Here is a 19,269-nt window from a genome sequence, read left to right on the forward strand (position 1 = left end):
GTTTTCCAGGTTTTTGGATAGCAATCACCTTTACTTGTCTCCAATCATGTGGAATGATGTTTAATTCAAAAAAATTTTTGTATAAATCTAACAACATTTTTTTAGCAATGTCAGGTAAATTTTTCAGTAAATTAAATTTTATTTTATCCAGACCAGGAGCATTATTATTGGAAGAGAGAAGAGCGATAGACAGTTCAGTAATAGAAAATGGTAGTTCCATCACCGATTGTTCAGAAAAATTGTCACGATTAATTTTTTTAACAGGAACAGTGTCTGGACATACTTTTTTTGCAAAATTTAATATCCATTGATTTGAATATTCTTCATTTTCATTAGCCACTACTCGATTTCTCATTCTTCTAGCAGTGTTCCAAAGAGTATTCATAGATGTTTCTCTGGAAAGCTCATTAACGAATCGTCGCCAATAACCACGTTTTTTAGCTTTGATCAAGTTTTTAAACTAAACATGGATTCTAACTTCATGTATCGTACAAAGTCTTCGATTTTTCCTTTTTTCCGGAAAATCTTATACGCGCTTGATTTTTTAACATAAATTTTTGAGCACTCTTTGTCCCACCAAGGAGTAGGAGGTCGTCTTTTAGTTGAAACGCCAAGATATTTTTTCCTTTGGGCTAGTATTGCAGAATTTAAAATTAAACCCGCAAATGAATCATATTTTTCAAGAAGTGGAAGGTGTTGCAATGCCTCTAAAGCTTCTGTAATTTTTAATTTATAAATTTCCCAATCAATATTTAATGTAAGGTCATACGGAATGTCAATTGGTCGAGTACTATTTGACCCATTATTAATTGAAATTAAAATTGGTAAATGATCACTACCATGGGGATCATAGACAACCTTCCAGCTACAATCTAACCGTAATGACGTTGAACGTAATGATAAATCCAATGCGCTTGGACGAGCCGGTGGTTTCGGAACACGTGTCATATCTCCATTGTTCAAAACAGTCATATTAAAATTGTCACAAAGATTATAAATCAAAGTGGAGCGGTTATCGTTGTAAGATGAACCCCAAGCTACACCATGAGAGTTAAAATCTCCCAATATTAAACGGGGTGAGGGTAGAAGTTCGACAATATCAGAAAGCATTTGTTGTCTAATTAGTGCTTTAGGAGGGATATATACAGAAGCAATGCAGAGATCTTTGTCTTGTATGTTAATTTGACAAGCTACACATTCGATGCCTTGAATTGAAGGTAAATTAATTTAATAAAAAAATAACACTTTTTAATCGCTAAAAGTACACCTCCATAGGGAATATCTCGATCTAATCGTACAATATTGTAATTATTGAAATTGAGATTGATATCTGAAGTGAGCCATGTTTCACAAATAGAAAACACATCACATTTCAAATTATTAATCATAGCTTTGAATGAATCAAGTTTTGGTATGATACTTCTGCAATTCCATTGTAAAATATGTATAAAATCATTAGTCTCAGACGATAAGTTAGTCATCGAAGGATATTAAAGTAGAAATGAGGGGCCATTGAGAGGTAAGCTGCTTTAAAAATGTTTTGAAAACAGGGAGTAATGAATGAATAAATTTGCTGAAAGGGTCCGGTATGTTTAATGATTCAAGAATCCAGTTTATTACATGAGAAAATTTCAGAATTCCTGATTTTGTTTGTTTATTTGAAGGTGTGAATGAGCTATCACAGTTTTTGGGTGATAGTGGTGGAAACTCTTGTGTTGACTTTAAATTTAAAATTCTAGAGGAAGTTTGATTTGATTTTCAGTATCGTGATTAGATTTGGGAACATTACCATTTCTATTAAGTGATATTTTAGGGCCCTTGTTGGGAAGTTTTGGGGAAGAAAGATTTTTCCTTTTTCTAGACCAACCAGGGTTTGAAAAAGAAGGACCAGCAAGAGGAACATCGCAGTCCGTCTCATCAGAGGACAATAAATCATAAATATTAGAAGAAATAAGAGAATTTGTTTCCGATTGCTTAAGGAGATCAGAATAACTGCGTTTAGCGCGGTCTTTAAGAGATCGTTTCATTTTAATTTTATGTTGAATGAATAAGGAACAATTCGAGAGTTCATGTTTGGTTTCACCACAGTAATAACAACAATTATTTTCTTGATTGCAAGAGTCATCAAGATGGTTACCCCCACATTTACCGCATCGACTTTTATTGCAACAGTAGGCAGAAGTATGGCCTAACTGTTTGCAATTGGTGCAGTTCATGACTCGTGGAATATACAGGCGAACGGGTACAAGGACATTGTGAATCGAGATGTGAGATGGTAAAGCAGATCCAGCGAATATGACACGAAATGAATCTGAGGGGGAATATATTTTCTTCCCTTCTACAAAGGACACGGATCTCAATTGTTGACAATCGAGAATTTTAACCGTTGGAATGGAAGTGTTCTTGAAATATCCAACACCGTCTTTTAAAAGAAATTCACTGGATAAGCTGGAATCGGTAACAACACCGTCAATTTCTACATCTCGAGCGGGAACATAAACATGATATTCCCGGGTGAAAAACTCCGAAGTAGCAATTTTATTAGCTTGAGTAAGGCCTTTAACCACAACTCTCAATTTGTTAGGTCTGACCTTAGAAATTGCAATGATAGACTTGAAATGAGACTCTAAATCTTTAGATATCTGAATGATGTTTAAGGGCTTTGATTTGGGCCCTATTTTTGGTCGGAAATAAACAACAAACGAACCAGTCGATCCGTCTGGATACAGTTTAACGCGTGAGGGAATTGAGGAAACAGTGGAAAACGGGTCAGGAGGTTTAGGTGTAATAGAAACAGGATCGGCCAAATTTTTTTCATCCACTTCCATTGTGTGTAAAAGAGCACACTATGGTAGGGCAACAAAAAATGCAAATGGATACAAATATAATAAATTAAGTTCTATACTTAGCTGTTATAATAAAAGAAATCTTGATCTTTAAATTTCTTGGTGTACTTAAATTGTCGTTGATCTTTCGAAACCTTCGAACCCCTTGAAAACTCTGATTCCTGTATCCTGTAGAGCAGCAAATCTTGAATAGCTCTGGATCTCTTGGAATCTTCAAATCTCTTGAATACTGATGACGGTATCCTGTAGAGTTGCAAATCCTGGTATTTCCAATTTTGAATCAATACTTCAGATCTGCAATTATAAAGAAAATTAATGACGGTAGCAGCTGTAAATAAATGCGACACTTCCCAAGCGAAGGTTGCTGAGCAAAGAACCAGAATGTTGCAAGAAGCTAAAAATTGACCTCAGACACCATTATGAATTGTAGGATGGTAACATCTGGTTTCTAGAAAACAGCCAAAAATGGCCGATTTTCGTCTAACATGAGTATCTCCCGATCTAGAATGATACACAGCAGTTGTAATCGACCACAAACCCTATTTTAGATTCTCGGTTGGCGACTTCCGGTTCCTGGAAAACAGCGGAAAATGATCGAATAACACCAAATATGAGTGTTTCCTCAAACAGAATGACAATCAGAGGCCAGAAATTATCTTCAATACCATTTTGAAATCCAAGATGGCGACCTCCGGTTTGTGAAAAACAGCCTAAAATAACCAAATACCATCCAATATAAGTATCTCTGGAACCAGAATGATGCAATGAGCTAACAATTGACCTCAGGCATCACATTGAATGGCTAAATGGCAACTTCTAGGAAACAGTCGAAAATGACCGAATAATACTCAATATGGATATTTCCGTAAACGAGATGATGCATAGAAACCAAACATTGACCCTGGATACCATTTTGAATTTAAAGACGACCACTTTTAGTTTGTGGAAAACAACCAAAATAACTAAATATCTCCCAATATGGGTATTTCCGGTGTTAGATTGATGCCAGAAAATCTGCTGAGAATGACCGTATACCACCCAATATGAATAAATTCAGAATTAAGGCTATGTACAGAAACCAAAAGTTGAAGATGTTGTCATTTCTATAAAACCAAACATTTCAAACGATTTGTTACTTGACTTTGATCATATCCTATGGCCGATTCGTCGTGCATTTGCAGACTTTAAACACATCGCAAGTAATCAATGAATTAGGAAACTCAAATAGTACGATACCACATTAAAATTATGTTGAGGCCACATATATCGATCAAAGTGAGTATAGTTTTAAATAGTCTTTGAATTTCTTTTCTTTCCAAAAACTTTGAGTCACATATCAAATTGGAATGAAGTTTGTTATTTGTAAGTTTGAGAGATGACTCATTCGTATAACACTAGTTATGTTCAAATAAGTCATGTAATCTTTGAGATAAAAGACTCTCGTTGTTTTTTAACAATTTAATACATAACGGTTGCTTAAGTTCAATTATAATCAAATGAAATGGGAACGTATAGAGCAGCCAAACTTTGAAACCACGTGTTCAATCATAATTCATCAGTTAACCCTTTACTACCCCGCTCATCTGATAATAATGTTGATCAAATCGGTTGAGTTGTTTCTGAGATAATGAAGTTTCGTGATTTTCATATTTCGGTACATTACAGACGAAATTACTGTTCGATTACAGAAAAATTCAAAAGGGTGTTATGAGACAGCTAGACCTTTTGTTTGACACTAATTTTGTGGAAATCGGGTCAGCCATCACTAAGAAATGTGAGTGAGTTCAAGTAGTCTTCGGAATATGTTCCTTTTCATAGCTGGATTTCACGTTTTTAAACATAACAGGCAAAGTAATAGTCCGATTGCAAAACAAATCAATAGGGTCTTATGGGGCAACTAGACCTTCCATTTGACACTGATTTTATGAAAATAGGTCCAGCCATCTCTGAGAAACATGAGTGAGATTAAGTGGTCTTCAAAACACGTTTCTTTTCATAACTTTTGAACCACAAGTTCAATCTTCATAAAATTCAAAAGTTAAGGGTATTTAAAATAGCTCGCTCATTTGAAATCAATTTTGTTCAAATCGGTTGTGTAGTTTTCGAGATAATGATGTTTCATGATTTTTACATTTTGATACATAACCTCTAAACTAAAAATCCGATAAGAATGAAATTCAATAGGGTCTTATGAACAACAAGACCTTTTATTTTTAATTAATTTCATGAAAATTAGTCCAGCCATCTCTGAGAAAAGTGAGTGAGAATAAAAATCTACACACACACACACACACACACACATACACACACACATACAGAAAATGCTCAGCTCGTCGAGCTGAGTCGAGTGATATATGCCATTCGGCCCTTTGGAGCACTTCTATACTTTCGGTTTTGCAAGTGATTGCTATATTTTTCTAGGAGAAAGGCAAAAAGTTACTGAACACTGCAATCTTCTATCCATACATCTGATATGACAAAATAGAGTTTTCTAGGAAACACCTCTCTTAACAGCCAGATTTAACAATTATGTCGTATTATGTTGAAATATTTGATACAATTACCTTTGCCTACTTTATGATGTCAGTGTCCAGAAGCAACAGCTTGAAGGTTGGCTCCACAACGGTCTAGTGCATCTGTATCAAGTCCTGCATAAAAAGTAATTACAAGCGTATGGGCAATGTAAATGTTTAAACTGCAATTTCGGCAGATTTCTCAGCTTATCTTTAATAAGCGTAGCATTATCTGTAAACCAGAGCAAAGGTTTTCAACTGATACTTTATATTTGTTAGATTTTATAGAAGATGACTCGAGATAATCAGGAGCATCTGATCAAAAAATAATATAAACAAAAATCATTAGGTATGAAACTTTATTAAACATTCTAACTTTATACTCACTTTGAAATGATTCTCGATATCGGTATTGCATATAAGCGTGCTACCACGGTTAAATCTCGATTGGTAATTGTTAAATCTGGCTGTTACGAGAAGGGTTTTTATTTCATTCAGTGTTCGGTTGGATACAACTAGAAACTGTTGAGCTCTTATGAGTTTCGACAAACTTTCAAATGCATATAATCTGATTTGCAACTATTTGCAACCTTAGAGAAATTTTAACACAAAATATAGCTATTTTCAGTGAAACACTGGGAAAATTTTGGCAACATGTGAAACTATCAAGGCAATATTTCTGCTGAAGAAAGCAATCTGGTATTTTGAAAATTAAAAAAAATAATTTTTATATATAACTGTTAGAGGGATTAATCATAAAACCAAAAACGTCAAAAGAAAGGCCTTGTTTTATATAATAAACTTGCTGAATACACTGGGTACATAAAATCAATACTTCACAGTCAACGGTGCGTCGATGACATTTTGCGTTATAAGATTGGCTGTTTTAAAAACCCCCTGATGCAAAACGTGAAGATACTGGATTGCAAGCAATTGCAATTGAAAACCCCTCGTGCATCCGTGCATTTTTGGATCTGAGTATACAAAAGGATTAAAAATATGAATATTTGAAACTTTCCCATTCAAAATTCGCTTTTTGCCCTTCTCCCTACAGTGAAAACATTCTTGAAGCAACTTGCAACAAATTGGCTCCTAATTTCAACGATCATTTCGTTCGACGACTAGTACGTCGAATGAGGCTAGTACTTTAGTTATTATATTACAGTGCAATTGCAGAAGTATCATCCCTAAACTCGACCTATTTTTACATTTGATAATCACAAAAAGTAGTGACGCTTTTGCGCTCTGCGAGACTTTCCTCAGTTCGAAAGATCAACCCAATTTTCACGATTTAAACATAATCCGTCGAGATCGAGACTCACACGGTGGAGGGGTACTCTTAGGAATTCAGAAGTGCTATTTCTTTTTTCAGAATCGACCTCCCCTCGATCTCAAATATTGAAGGCGTTGCTATCAAACAAATATGAATGGAGAAGACCTTTGCCTTGATTTAATATATATAGGTACTCTCTTCTTTTAATAAAGAAATATTTCATTTAAAAACATAAGTTGAAGGAAGGTTATATGAGGGTTGTGTTGGTTTCAATTAAATTTCAGTTTTGTTGAAGTTTCTCGAATTTTTATTTGGGTTTTTTATTAGTCATGAGCAGTGGTTAAAATTATCAAATGAGTTTCACAACATTGAAACTTAGCTTTTCCGTCGTGTAGGTGATACATATTACCATGACAATCAGTTTCATTATCCTATATGCGATGTAAACAAAAGTGTTCATCGTTACTTGACGTCTCAAAATGAATATGATACCCAGCAAGAACGAAACAGAAGATATTCGGATCGGTTCATCTATCAATTCAAAAACGGCAACCGTAAAAATGAAACTCAAAGGCAAAAAATCAATTTTTATTTGAGGTACTGATATTTTTTGAAGTGCAGTTACATTTTTTTTACTTCGAAAATAATCTGAAATGGATAGCAATACCAACTGGAAGCTCTTCTCGTAATAACGATATTATCAAAACTAGAAAGCTTTGTGCAGGTATGGTTATCGTCCATGTGTTTTCAACGTTCTAAAAAGTGCTTTAATATTAAAAACCTTCTTTTAGGGAAGCGTACGCTACAGGAAGTTGCTTTACCGCTGATTGCACGTGGGCGTTGTCAAATTGATGTTGGGAGCGAAAGCAAACATTCCTAAGTCGTTTTGGACATCGGGAATTTCATCCGGCATTTCCGTACTAGTCATTCTTTTGAAGCGTATGAGCATGGTTTATTCAAAGATGATGAAATTACACAGAAGAAACCAAGAATCATCACCAATAGACAGGTCGCTTTAGCTGATCAATTGTTCATGAATTCAAATAATAAGTTTGTGATTATGATTGAACTTATTTATGAGAAATATCATTTATTAGAATAAACGTATTAAACGTTATAACTTAAATAAATTATATGAATTATATACTATGATGGCTGCTGTGATTACGTATGAACTGGTCTAGGTCAGTCGGTAGCTTGTCGAACCCCAGAAATTCAATATCGAATATTGCATCTGAGCTCAACGTAATACAAATATTCAGTACAAGTTACTGACACTGATATTCGTTTTTATTTCCGTGACGATGATAATGAATTTCAACTTTGACAATATATAAACGAATGTGAACTTTGACGGAGGAATGAATGCCAACAAATGTGTTTATCGAAAACCAACATTTCGATCTGTCTAGCGACCGTTGTCTTGCTACAGTTTATGTTTGTGCGTAGAAAAGATATTTGACGCTAAGGTTGGCTTGATATCAGTCTGTTTGAGTTTCTAGGTGGTGATTTTTCTCAGCACTGGTCATGAGTCATAATAAGTGATCGTTTCTGGGGACCCGGGGGCCATGGCTTATCTCACAAAGCTACTTTTTCGCAAACATAATTGTCAGGAGCTGAACACTTCGTTCAATGACACCCAACGACTCTTCAACTGTAGTACTATATACAAAAAGGTTATAGGGACTCATCCTCATGTGATCATTTGCATCCTCGCCAAGAATGTAGAGTATCACTCACGCTCTTTTTTCGCAAGCCAATAGCTCGTTCAATAAACACATTTTTGAAAAACTTTGTATGACGAACTTGCAATCCTCAAGAAGTACTATAACTTTGTCGAAGAGAGTATTGCTTGTACTCAAACATCGGAACTTGGAGATGATATTCTTGCATTCTCGCAATCATCACGATAATTTCCCTTAATATACTCTCACGGTTCCAGTGTTTGAGGACGAGTATTACTTCTCTAGAAAGAGTGCGCAATATTGCTAAAAACGAGGAGTTAAATTGACGCAAACTAACTTTCCAACGTTGATGAGGCACGTTTAAAATTTAAAACTGTTTACGTAAAATGTTGTATCTCGAGATTGACTCATATTATCCTAGGGTAATAGGGGTTTCATACGTGAAGTTTTCCTAGCAACACGATAAAAGACAATCGGGAAAAGATTTAGAATTGACATTTTTTGCTCAAAAAATTGTAAAATGTACTAAGCATACAACATGTTCCCCAACATCAGTGATTAACAATTTTTAGCATAATTAACATGTAACTTATCTTCCGTCTCCTGCTCTTTTCGTTATCGAAAGATTCTTTTTGCCTTATACAACTTCACCGATGCCACTCATAAAATTGGAAAGTTGCGATGGATTTAAAAAAAAAGTTGAAGTAGAACTCGTCCATCCAACCCCGAAGGTTTGTACAATTCACGCACTAAAAAGTTTGCAGTCAAATCTGCAGATTTCTCAGCTGCCAGAAAGTGCACACTTGCACAGATAGAAGCGAGTACCAACAATGGGACTGTTTGCTGTGTAGATAATCTCTGCACTCATTTTTGCTCTTCTTCTGCTATCCCTGTATTGCAAACAGTTTCTGCTGAGGAACACTACAAATATGTCACGATACTCTGACCAACAAAGTTCCCCCGTGGGGAATGCGGTACATGAGTTTTTACTTTTGAATTTTTTTGTTCATCCATTTCTTCTTAGTACAGGTACCATGATTGGCATCAGTGAACATACTCAATTCACTGACTGTTCAGTTTTGTGGAATGCAGAGCGGGCCAATGTATTGAAAAGTACTCTTAATGAAGTCACTCTAGTAACGTGATCCCCAAGGTTTCCGATGCTTTTAACGGTGGTACTCAAGGGTGATAGAAGTGGTTTGAAACATTACTCGTATTGTTGATGTTTGAAATGGAAACTGATACTGCGAAACGGGTATTCTGAATCGACATACATGAGAATGCAAAATTAAATTACATCGAAATCGGTGCCATGATTGCAAAACTCAAACAAGCATCACCGTTGAAATAGAACGCTCCAGTGAAAACCAAACACGCTGGGTTTATTGTTCTCAGAATCAAATAGAACACGAAACCATGCAGTTCGTCGGTTGATATTTGGCGGAGCGTAAAACTGCTATCATTTCCTGTTCAGCGGAATGGGAGAATTTTGGGTAATTGACCGCGATCAATTTTCATTTTGGTTGTCATAAACCAAATTGGTACCATGGCGATGATTATCTACAGTACACAGCAAACGCGCAACAACGGTCAAAATTCGTTTTCACTAAATGAGTTACACAACTTGCAGCATATTCATATGATTTTAATTCCAGTAACTTCTACAGTGTCTTCCCAAGTAACACACAAAACATGTTAGAAAATAGATTACAACGAAAGTAGTCATATAAGTACTACAAGCGCAATCAAAAACTTGCGTTATTATATTGTGTTTGAAGTTGTTTTTCATCAGTAATACAACCGCATTTCGAAAACAAGCTCATTTTTCTGGTTTTGGAGATGTTTTTAATAACACGAGTTCAAGAATAACAATCACTATCACTTGGTCTTTTCGTGTGACATTACACCATCTAATAACAATATTACGTACCTGTAAAATGCTTTTCCTTAGTACAACAGTCGTAGCATTCAACACTCAACTTAAAAATACTTTATCAAATTAATATTTAAATTATATGAACGATTTCTATATTTATTCGAAGCGGGTCAAAACGTGCCATCAAAAGATAAACAAAACGCTTGCAGTGTAACCAATATCACTTCAGTTTTTTGTTATTGTATATCTAACAACGTATTCTAGTTTTGTTAGATTTTATATCCAGATAACATTGAAACTATGCGAAAACAATTTAAATATTCAAGCACAAGAAACAACTCTTTTTGAAAGGTGGAAAATTATTTTTTGTCATCAATTTGTAATCAATTAAAACTGCCACTGATAAAATCTATTGTCAATCTAGTTGCACTGCGCCGACACAACACATTTGCGCATGCACTGGTTAACAGTTGTCATAGCAACAGATTTGCGCATTGCCGTATTAGTACTCGAGATGTATTTTGCCACTTAATTCTATCAAGTTGGCTGCTTTCATGCTGTTATCGGTAGGGGAAAGTAGGTAAAGACGGACACTGCGGGTAAGATGGATACTTTTAATATTTCACAAACTAGAATGTATTATGATAGTTGAGTGATGCGAATACCTTCTTTGTAGTGTGTTAATGCTTTTGAGTTGCATTATCGGTTTTCAGCAAGCAAACTGTCAAATTTGTAAGTAAAACAAAGAATATTTTCGTGAACGCGCAATTTGATGTAATTTTTATTCCACGGAAAATAGTGAAAAACTCGTGAAACTTACGTGTTTTCATATGTTCACAATAGTAAAGTGATTAATTAGTCTTTCCTCGGTTTTCTAGTGAAAATCCAGCAGATTTTCGATGTTCCGATGAAGAGCTACGATCGTTTGAAAAATTTACAACCAGATCGGGCAAGACGGACACACTAAGGTAGGGAAGGATGGACACACGGATTTTCCAAGAATTTTCATATGTAGCATCTGTTGTGTACTACAGATGTTCACAAAGTACACCCGCGAGAGAAACCAGCAGATATTAATCACTTAGCAGTTAGAACAGGCCATATAGACGGAGAATTTTCGCCTTTATCGAAACCCATTCTCTCACACTGTTCACGTGATGTAAAGATGGACTCTAATAACGTAGAGTAATGTATGGCCATCACTTAACACATAAATCAAAAGAATACTGAACGTACTACATCTTTTTTGTGAGTGTCCACCTTTACCTTCGTAGTGTCCATCTTACCCACCCCAAGTGTCCGTCTTTCCTAACCATGACAAAAAACAGCAATTTGTAGTCTTATTTTTGAAGACCCAAAACACATAAAACTTGAAGGAAGCTCACTAAAACCAAAAATGGTTATGAAAACAAATGACCTTAAGTTTCAATTTGTATGACTGCTGCGATCTAAATAGCAATACCTAAGTAATTATTAAGATTAAACCTTGGGGTTTCCGTCTTTACCTACTTTCCCCTACTTGTTCTATTAGCCTTCATGTTTTGTGCTTTTCTGGTGATAGAGATGTCATGAAATAGGTAACGTCAACTATTCTATACCAACTATTCTATACCAACGCACTTGCGTTTTTACTAGTTTGTAAAATTGTTTTAACGCTTTATTCCGCAGAAAACGACATCCCGTACGCGATGCGGGTCCTGACGGTGGGGGCGCTGGTGGCGCTTTGCTCGTCGCTCTGCACGGCGGCGGACATTCTGATGATCACGATGGGTGGCACCAAATCGCACAAGATACCCTTCTGGGAGCTGGCCAAAGGATTGATACCGAGGTGAGTGTAATGAATGCGTTTCTCACCGATACACACACCTAACCGTGAGAAACGAATTTGACTTTTCTCATTTTTGCAAGTTAAAATCCACTCCGTTCGGCAAAGTCATAGCACATTTTACATGAAACAACTTTGAAGGAGGCACCATACATTTATCTGCTTCATTAAATGGACTGTTTTGAATTTTTTTGAAGAATGATTTTTTAAATCATTTTTTTTATATAACTTTTTATAGTAATTTTCTAAAATTTTTAGATGTTCTTCAATGTTGTTTGCCATAACAAAATACACAATTTCACAAAAAAAAATGAAAAAGATAACATCTTTCGTTAGGTATTGAAATTTCTTAGTGAAATAATGCTCTAATTTGCCAACAGCAAACTTCATCCCCTAATATGAAAATATCTGCAGACAAAACCATTTCTAAAATAAATTATCGTTATCTCTTGCAATGAAAAAATTTGCTCACTCAAATATTGACTACGGGTACGATCAGGATGCGATGTGAACAGTAACTTCATAAAAAAACGTCGATTCCACAATAACGGGCAACCATTTTAATCGACTATTTTAGATTAGGTTGAAACTGTAGATAGGTCTTGCTATGTGCAAAAAATTGCTTTTTTTGGCAACAAAACTAAAAATAAAATATTTTGAAAAGCTTATTTTGAAAAAATCCAATTTTTTCATAAAACTTCAGAAGACAAGCTAAACATTCATGGGTGCTCGACTATTGAAAAATAAAAATAAACAAACAAGTTAAAATTTTCCAGAGAAATGAAAAAATCGATCGGAATAACGTCTTCAGCAAAGTTGTAGACAGTAAATTTTAACTTTTTTATTTCTCACTTCACCACCACCAAACTTTGACATATTGCAGTGAATATTGTTATCTTCAATGTGTGAAAACAAAAGATTTTTTTAAAAGGCACTTTTTGAGATATTTAATTTTTTGTGACGATTTGGAAAATTTGGAACAGAAAATAAAGTTTTTACTGTGCATATAATTTTATAGAACCGCAATTTCATTGCTTATAAATATATCGAAGACACTATTTCAATCAAACAACCCGTTTTTCTGATGTAGATAATTTTATTCATTTTTGAATTGGATCTTTTGAAACAGCAGTCGTGAGTAACAACTAAAACAAATGATATTGTGAAATAACCTTTTGCATCAACCTCCCACAGTGACAAAATTCCTAACCTCTTTCGACGTATTAGTTAGGAATAAGGGACCAAATTGCTGCGAGTTACTTCAAAAAGGTTTTCACGGTAGGCAGAAGAGCAGGAAGGAATTTTGAAAGGGATCTGCTATGTTGAATATTTTAAATATCCAGTCCACAATATTAGAGAATTTTATGAAACCTGTTTCTTTTTCAACATCAGAGCGAGAAATGGGTGCACGAGGGGTTTTTGGTGCCCCAGGAAGCGGTGGATACTACTGGTTTAATTCAAAATTGACTCCGGTCGGTACTTGCTTTGGTTTTTCTTCACTGCTTCTTTCTTGTGTTTTTTTTCTCGCGCTGTTTGTACGCGGGACATGCCAAAAAACATGCCGAGTTCCCACGCAATAAAGGCACTTTTCAGTGTCCTCACTGGAAGTGGTCTCAGCATGATTGCCTCCGCGTTTGCTGCAGTGTGCCTTGTTGTAGCAGTAGGTGGCTGTGTGACCTAACTGCTTGCAGTTTTGGCAGTACATGACCCGCGGCACAAACAGGCGTACAGGCAGACGAACCCTGTCCGAAAGAATGGTGTTCGACAGTGCAGACCCGGCAAATGTTTTTTTTTTTTCCTGTGTGGACTTATCACTGCGACCGGAGATTAGATCTATTGTGATATTGCCCAGGTGTTTTCTGTACTCCGCACTTCATATTATTGGCAGTATCACTATTGAAGTAAGTGATACGCTTCTCTTTCATATCCGTGCTTGTGTGTAAAGCAGGTATTAGACGAAGCAAATATCTGCTATTTTTCAATACAGATTTTATTTTGTGCAAATAAAAATCGTACCAAAAATAGCAAATATTTGCTTAAGTTTTACCTTTCCGTTTGAAGCTTACTGCTCTCCTATACCGAGCCTCTGTCCCTCCTAACAAAATCGCCTAATCCCAATTCCCTGGAGAGAACATTCATACGTTACTCACACCAGTTTTATTATATTAGGCGTCGTACACAAATTGCGTAACGCATGAAGGGGGTGGAGGAGGGTCAAGTCTGCGTTACTTATTGTTACGTAGGGGGAGGGGGGTAGTTGAGACCGTTACGTTGATGTTTGCTAAAAATTGCAAATTTGGAGGGGGGGCAGGTTGTCCAGCGTTACGTTATTTTAAGGGGGGGGGGAGTCATATCGAACGTTACTTATCGTTACATAGGGGGGAGGGGGTCTGAAATCTAAGTTTTTTGCGTTACGTAATTTGGGTACGACGCCTTAGGAACCTATTTTTGTTAGAAGGAGAGTCAATATGGGTACTGTAGAATTCAGATTGAAGGAAAGGTACTTGGTGTTAAGCGTGAGAATAAACCCATGCCAGAGTCCTTTGGCAACCAAGTGGCCTGATTCTACTAAGGTTAGAACCCACGACCACCCGCTTACCAAGGCGTACTCTGTAACCTTGCGGCTACGGAGCTCACCTAAATGCCCCTAAAACCTGGCAAATGTTACTGGATACTGAATGCAATTGCTGGCAATCCAGTATCTTTACATTTTGCATCATGGGGTTCATGAAATAGCCCACCCCATAAGGCAAAAGGCATCGACAGTTAGATCCCCTCGCAGGGATGTTCACGCGCTACTCTCTAGTGAATAGCTCATAATTGCTGGGCCTCAAGCTACTCACAACAACTCGCGGGTCTCGCCTACGTAACTCGGCTACAGCCGGAAACTATCTTACAAAGTCATTGTCAATTTGAATAATATTCACTGGCTGCTCTCCCAGCTGGTCTCGAGGTACGATGCTGGCCTAACAAGCCAGCTATCGTAAGTTCGAGTCTCGGCTCGGAAGAGACTGTTAGTGTCAATAGGATCGTAGCGCTAGCCTCGCAATTGTCCTGTACACTTAACAATTGGCTGCGAAGTCTGTGTATAATAAACAATCGCTTTTTAATGGCTTCTCAATGGCTTGTGTCTGAGCCGATAGAAAATAACTAAGGGCCCTTCCTAGGCATCTGGGTAGGCTATCACCTGTAACTCTGGTACCCTTGGTACAGGGCTAGGTAACTAGGTAAACTAGGTAACTAGGTAAACTGTACCAAAAACACAAGCGACGCATACTGTCTGAGTTAGCTCTATTCTGTCTTCAACAAAGTTTCTACCCATAAAATTTTCGATCTTTTAATATATTCAAACTTAATATGGCTTAATGTACAATACCTACATTAGTTGGTTAAATGCCGGAATGCCCCAATAAATAAACTATTTGGTTATAAAAAAAAATTGTAATTCCTGCTTGGGACGCTGAATGGCTCTGAAAAAAAATTGGCTTATAGTTTAAACCATGAAAAATCCGTTAGATTTCTTGTCTGCAACGGAAAGGTGAGTAACTCAACTTTGCAAGCTGGTTCTTCAGGAGTGCAGATCGGGAAAAATGGTTAAGCAGGAAACGTAGTCTCTAGGTCTCTGGTGTGGGTTCTCGAACAACTGTGCAAAGTTTCAGCGAAATCGGAAATGATCGATCAGCAAAGGTTTGCAAAGTAGCGTGGACTGCCTCCCTATAGAAAATTCCACCAAGAAAAAAAACCTTTGTTATAAAATGGAACTCAAAAATTCCAAATTAATAACGAAAAAATATTTCTAGATCTCCAAGCACATTTCTGTCAAAATTTTAATGTTTTCTAAATTCTCAGGTTCTTTTCTTTTAAATTGCATCAATCAGGATGTCCATAATCGAAGCAAATATAGAAATAGAAATGAAGTAAATTTGATTGTACAATGAAGCCTTTTTTAAGCGAGAGATGCGTAGCGCAAAAGAAAACACAGCATTAATGCCGAAATTCACGTAGAACAAACCGCCTAAATTCTGCAATCTGCGTAAAACAAAAGCTCTATTTGTAATCACTTCTGCAAAACATTATCGAAAAAGAATCAATAGCAGTGTTATTTTTACCTGCGAATTGTGCTGTAAATCAAAAAAAAATATAGAAAATATAGGCCTAAAACAGTGAATATATAGTAATTGGATTAAGTTAACTCATCGAACACTTTATATAAACGATTAATTCGAATAATATTTAATGGCTTATTTTTGGACCGGAAAAAAAACTTAGAGACCTTTCGAGACATCTGAGTAAGCATTTACCCTTACTACCGGTACCCTTTGTTTAGGGCTAGGTAAAGGAGAGGTAAAGGTACTCCCAGCTGGTCTCGAGGTACGATGCTGGCCTAACAAGCCAGTCGTCGTAGGTTCGAGTCTCGGCTCGAGAGAGACTGTTAGTGTCAGTAGGATCATAGCGCTAGCCCCGCAATTGTCCTGTACACTTAACAGTTGGCTGCGAAGTCTGTGTATAATAAACAGAAGGTCGAGTTCCGATACGGAATGTAGCACCAAGGCTTTGCTTTAAAGGGGATGGTAGAGGGAAACTGCTGAAACTATACCAAAAACACAGGCGACGCGTACCGTCTGTTTGTTCGAGCGAACAAGAAAGGGGAGCTATGTTCAATGCCTCCTTTCGCAACGATAGCATAGAAGCGAATGACTTGTAATAGTTGTGCGGTATTATTTCGTCTTATAGTTTTCTCAGTCTCTTTGAAAAATAAGTACACAATAATCTACAGTCAAATTTGCCGACGTTTCGACAGTTGTTGGTGGCCTTTTTCAAGGAAAAACAGCCGAAACGCCCGACTAGTTTATTGTGTACTTCTTTTTGAAACAGACTGATGAAGGAAAAAGACAAAATAACACCTTAAAACATTGTTTTTTCATCGCACGAATAACTTTATTAGGATCGAAGATAGTACTCTGTCTCCAGCAAAGTAACTACCCATAATTTTTTCATCTTTTAATCGTACTAAACTTAATATGGCTAAACGTTTTGGATAGTCAAAAAAATGTAATTCTTGCTTGAAACCCTGAATGGCTTTGAAAAAAAAAATCTGACTTATAATCCACACCACGAAGAATCTGTTGATTATTTTTTCCTGCAAGCTGATTCTTAGGCAGTGCAGATCGGGAAAAAAGCTCAAGCAGGGATCGGTAGTCTACGGGAAAAAAGTATAAGCCTGACAAGAGAAATAGCAATTCCGAGGTCGAATCTGAAGATGGCAGCATTCCTGGATCGTCCGAGGATGGTAACGTTTCCTATTCTGGGTACCAGGGTTTGCAATCCCGGGTTCAATTTTCCGGGAAATATCTTTTTCCGGGATTCCCGGAACCCGGGAACAGAACTATTGATTCGCGGAATTGCGGGATTCCCGCATTCCCCAAAAATATTCCGCAAGATTCATTATACTTTTCTATGCGAAAGTGCAATAAAACTAAACAATCTATCGAAACACGGAACTGACGACATCAAACTGTTTAGCAGCACTAAAGTGGACATTACACGAAGCAATTATTTGCTTGAAATGATGGTCAAAATTTGTTAGCCTCTGTCAAAAACTATATTTGCTAAGGAGTTCATTTTTTTAACTCGCATCGCATCGTTCGAGCAAACAGAGTTTTGAGCAAATATAGCAATTGGACCCTCCAGTTTCTAATGAAATGTAGGAAGAGATTAAATCGGTGATTTAGAAGTATTCTCCAATTCAAACGCCAGTGGTGATTTTTAGCGTACTTAAGTAAGAAAGTTAAGAAAATTACATTATTTGTGCCTAATCGAAAATTGTCAGCGGATTTAAAGTGATTATTTGACGACATGGAAGCCCTTTAAACCCCTTCTACTGCAAATGTTTGCAACAAAAATCGATCGCGAAGTTCTGATGTGAACTCGTATATGATTTTTTTTTATTTCATTTCGTTTTTCATGCGAATTGATAATGAAATAGTAAACGATTTTTTGTTACCTTTTATGAACAAAACTTTATTTTAAATCGCGTTTTTGAAAAGATTTTTTTTTCATACTCGGTTCCTTCCGAGGAAATGAGATTTTTTATTTCCGTTTCCTGGGAATATTGTGAACCCTGCTGGATACGAAGAAAAGAAAAAATAGAGGGACACGGCGTAAATTTTACTATACACTAAACTTTCAAAACCCGCGTAAAACAGAATCTTCATTTGCTGAATGTTTTTGATGTTGCTATGCTTAAATATAATTCTGAAAAATTGGGAAGAATTTGAATGCAATAAAACTAAAATCTTTACTCATATTTAACCCTCTAGTGCCCAATGCCGCCATTTGGCGGGCTTCAGTCGAAGTTCTGAAAAGCTTTAATAAATACTTAAAAAGTGTTTATAATGATTCATAGTGATTTTACCAAAGCCCGTCTGGAAATTAACTTGGGCACTAGAGGGTTAAGAGCGTTTGAGGAAATTTTCATGCAAAAATTATTGATTGAATACTTGAAAAAAATTAAGATTACCAATGGAAAGTGTGTTTGCCTTTTTGCCTAAAACACATTTATCCGCTACAACTTTATTTTTGATATCATTATTGTAATTTTAAAGTTGAAATGTCACTATATACAATCCATCTCTGTTTTTCTGTCTACATCTTTTTTTATTCGTGTCTAAGAGAGAACAGGCAGCACAGTACTGAACGACTGCAACGTGCTTTTCAACCGTGTGTGTGTTTAACGACTTTGAATTATTTGTGTGATATTAGTGAAATTTGTGCAGGCTTTTTAGTTTGTGGCGTCGCGTGTAAAATGTTTGAAATTCATTAAAAACAAGCTAGCCTACAAGTGAAAATTTCATTTGAAGATCTACTTTTTTCGGCTTGTCGAGTTGTTTTTTTTGCTCGTTTTCTCGTTATTTGCTGATAGTTCGTGCGAGAGTGAGAGTGTGTATATCTAGTTGAGTACTCTGGTAGAGAGGAAATCGTTTTATAGCAGATAGAAGACGTTCTATTCATCATCCGAAAACCAGAAGTTAATGTTGAATTCGTTTATACGGTGTAGCTACACAAGGACTACACTTTTGCCCTGTGGCTTTTTTTCTCACCTACCGAACTACACCCAAACTTTTTCTGTACCGGACTACACCCGAAAGATTCGTTTAGCTCTTTTAAGCTGCAAAGTGTCGTTCAGCTTAGCTTATATATCGATAGCTTTACTGTATTTATTTTCGAACTAAATTTCTATTTTTAACAACG

General features: G+C 36.4%; 1 protein-coding gene across 4 annotated transcripts in view; it reads left to right on the forward strand.

Annotated features, from left to right (window-relative positions):
- Positions 1-19,269, forward strand: part of LOC129729567 (UDP-glucosyltransferase 2) — a 121,357-nt gene that overhangs the window by 70,603 nt on the left and 31,485 nt on the right. For all 4 annotated transcript variants that reach the window (XM_055688233.1, XM_055688235.1, XM_055688234.1 and 1 more), the window contains one exon: positions 11,862-12,021. In XM_055688233.1, coding sequence (XP_055544208.1) covers positions 11,882-12,021 — 140 coding nt within the window. In that variant the 5' untranslated portion in view covers positions 11,862-11,881. The remainder of the gene's footprint in view (positions 1-11,861; positions 12,022-19,269) is intronic.

This window comes from Wyeomyia smithii, chromosome 3 (genome assembly GCF_029784165.1).
Source record: "Wyeomyia smithii strain HCP4-BCI-WySm-NY-G18 chromosome 3, ASM2978416v1, whole genome shotgun sequence".
NCBI classification, from domain to species: Eukaryota; Metazoa; Arthropoda; class Insecta; order Diptera; family Culicidae; genus Wyeomyia; species Wyeomyia smithii.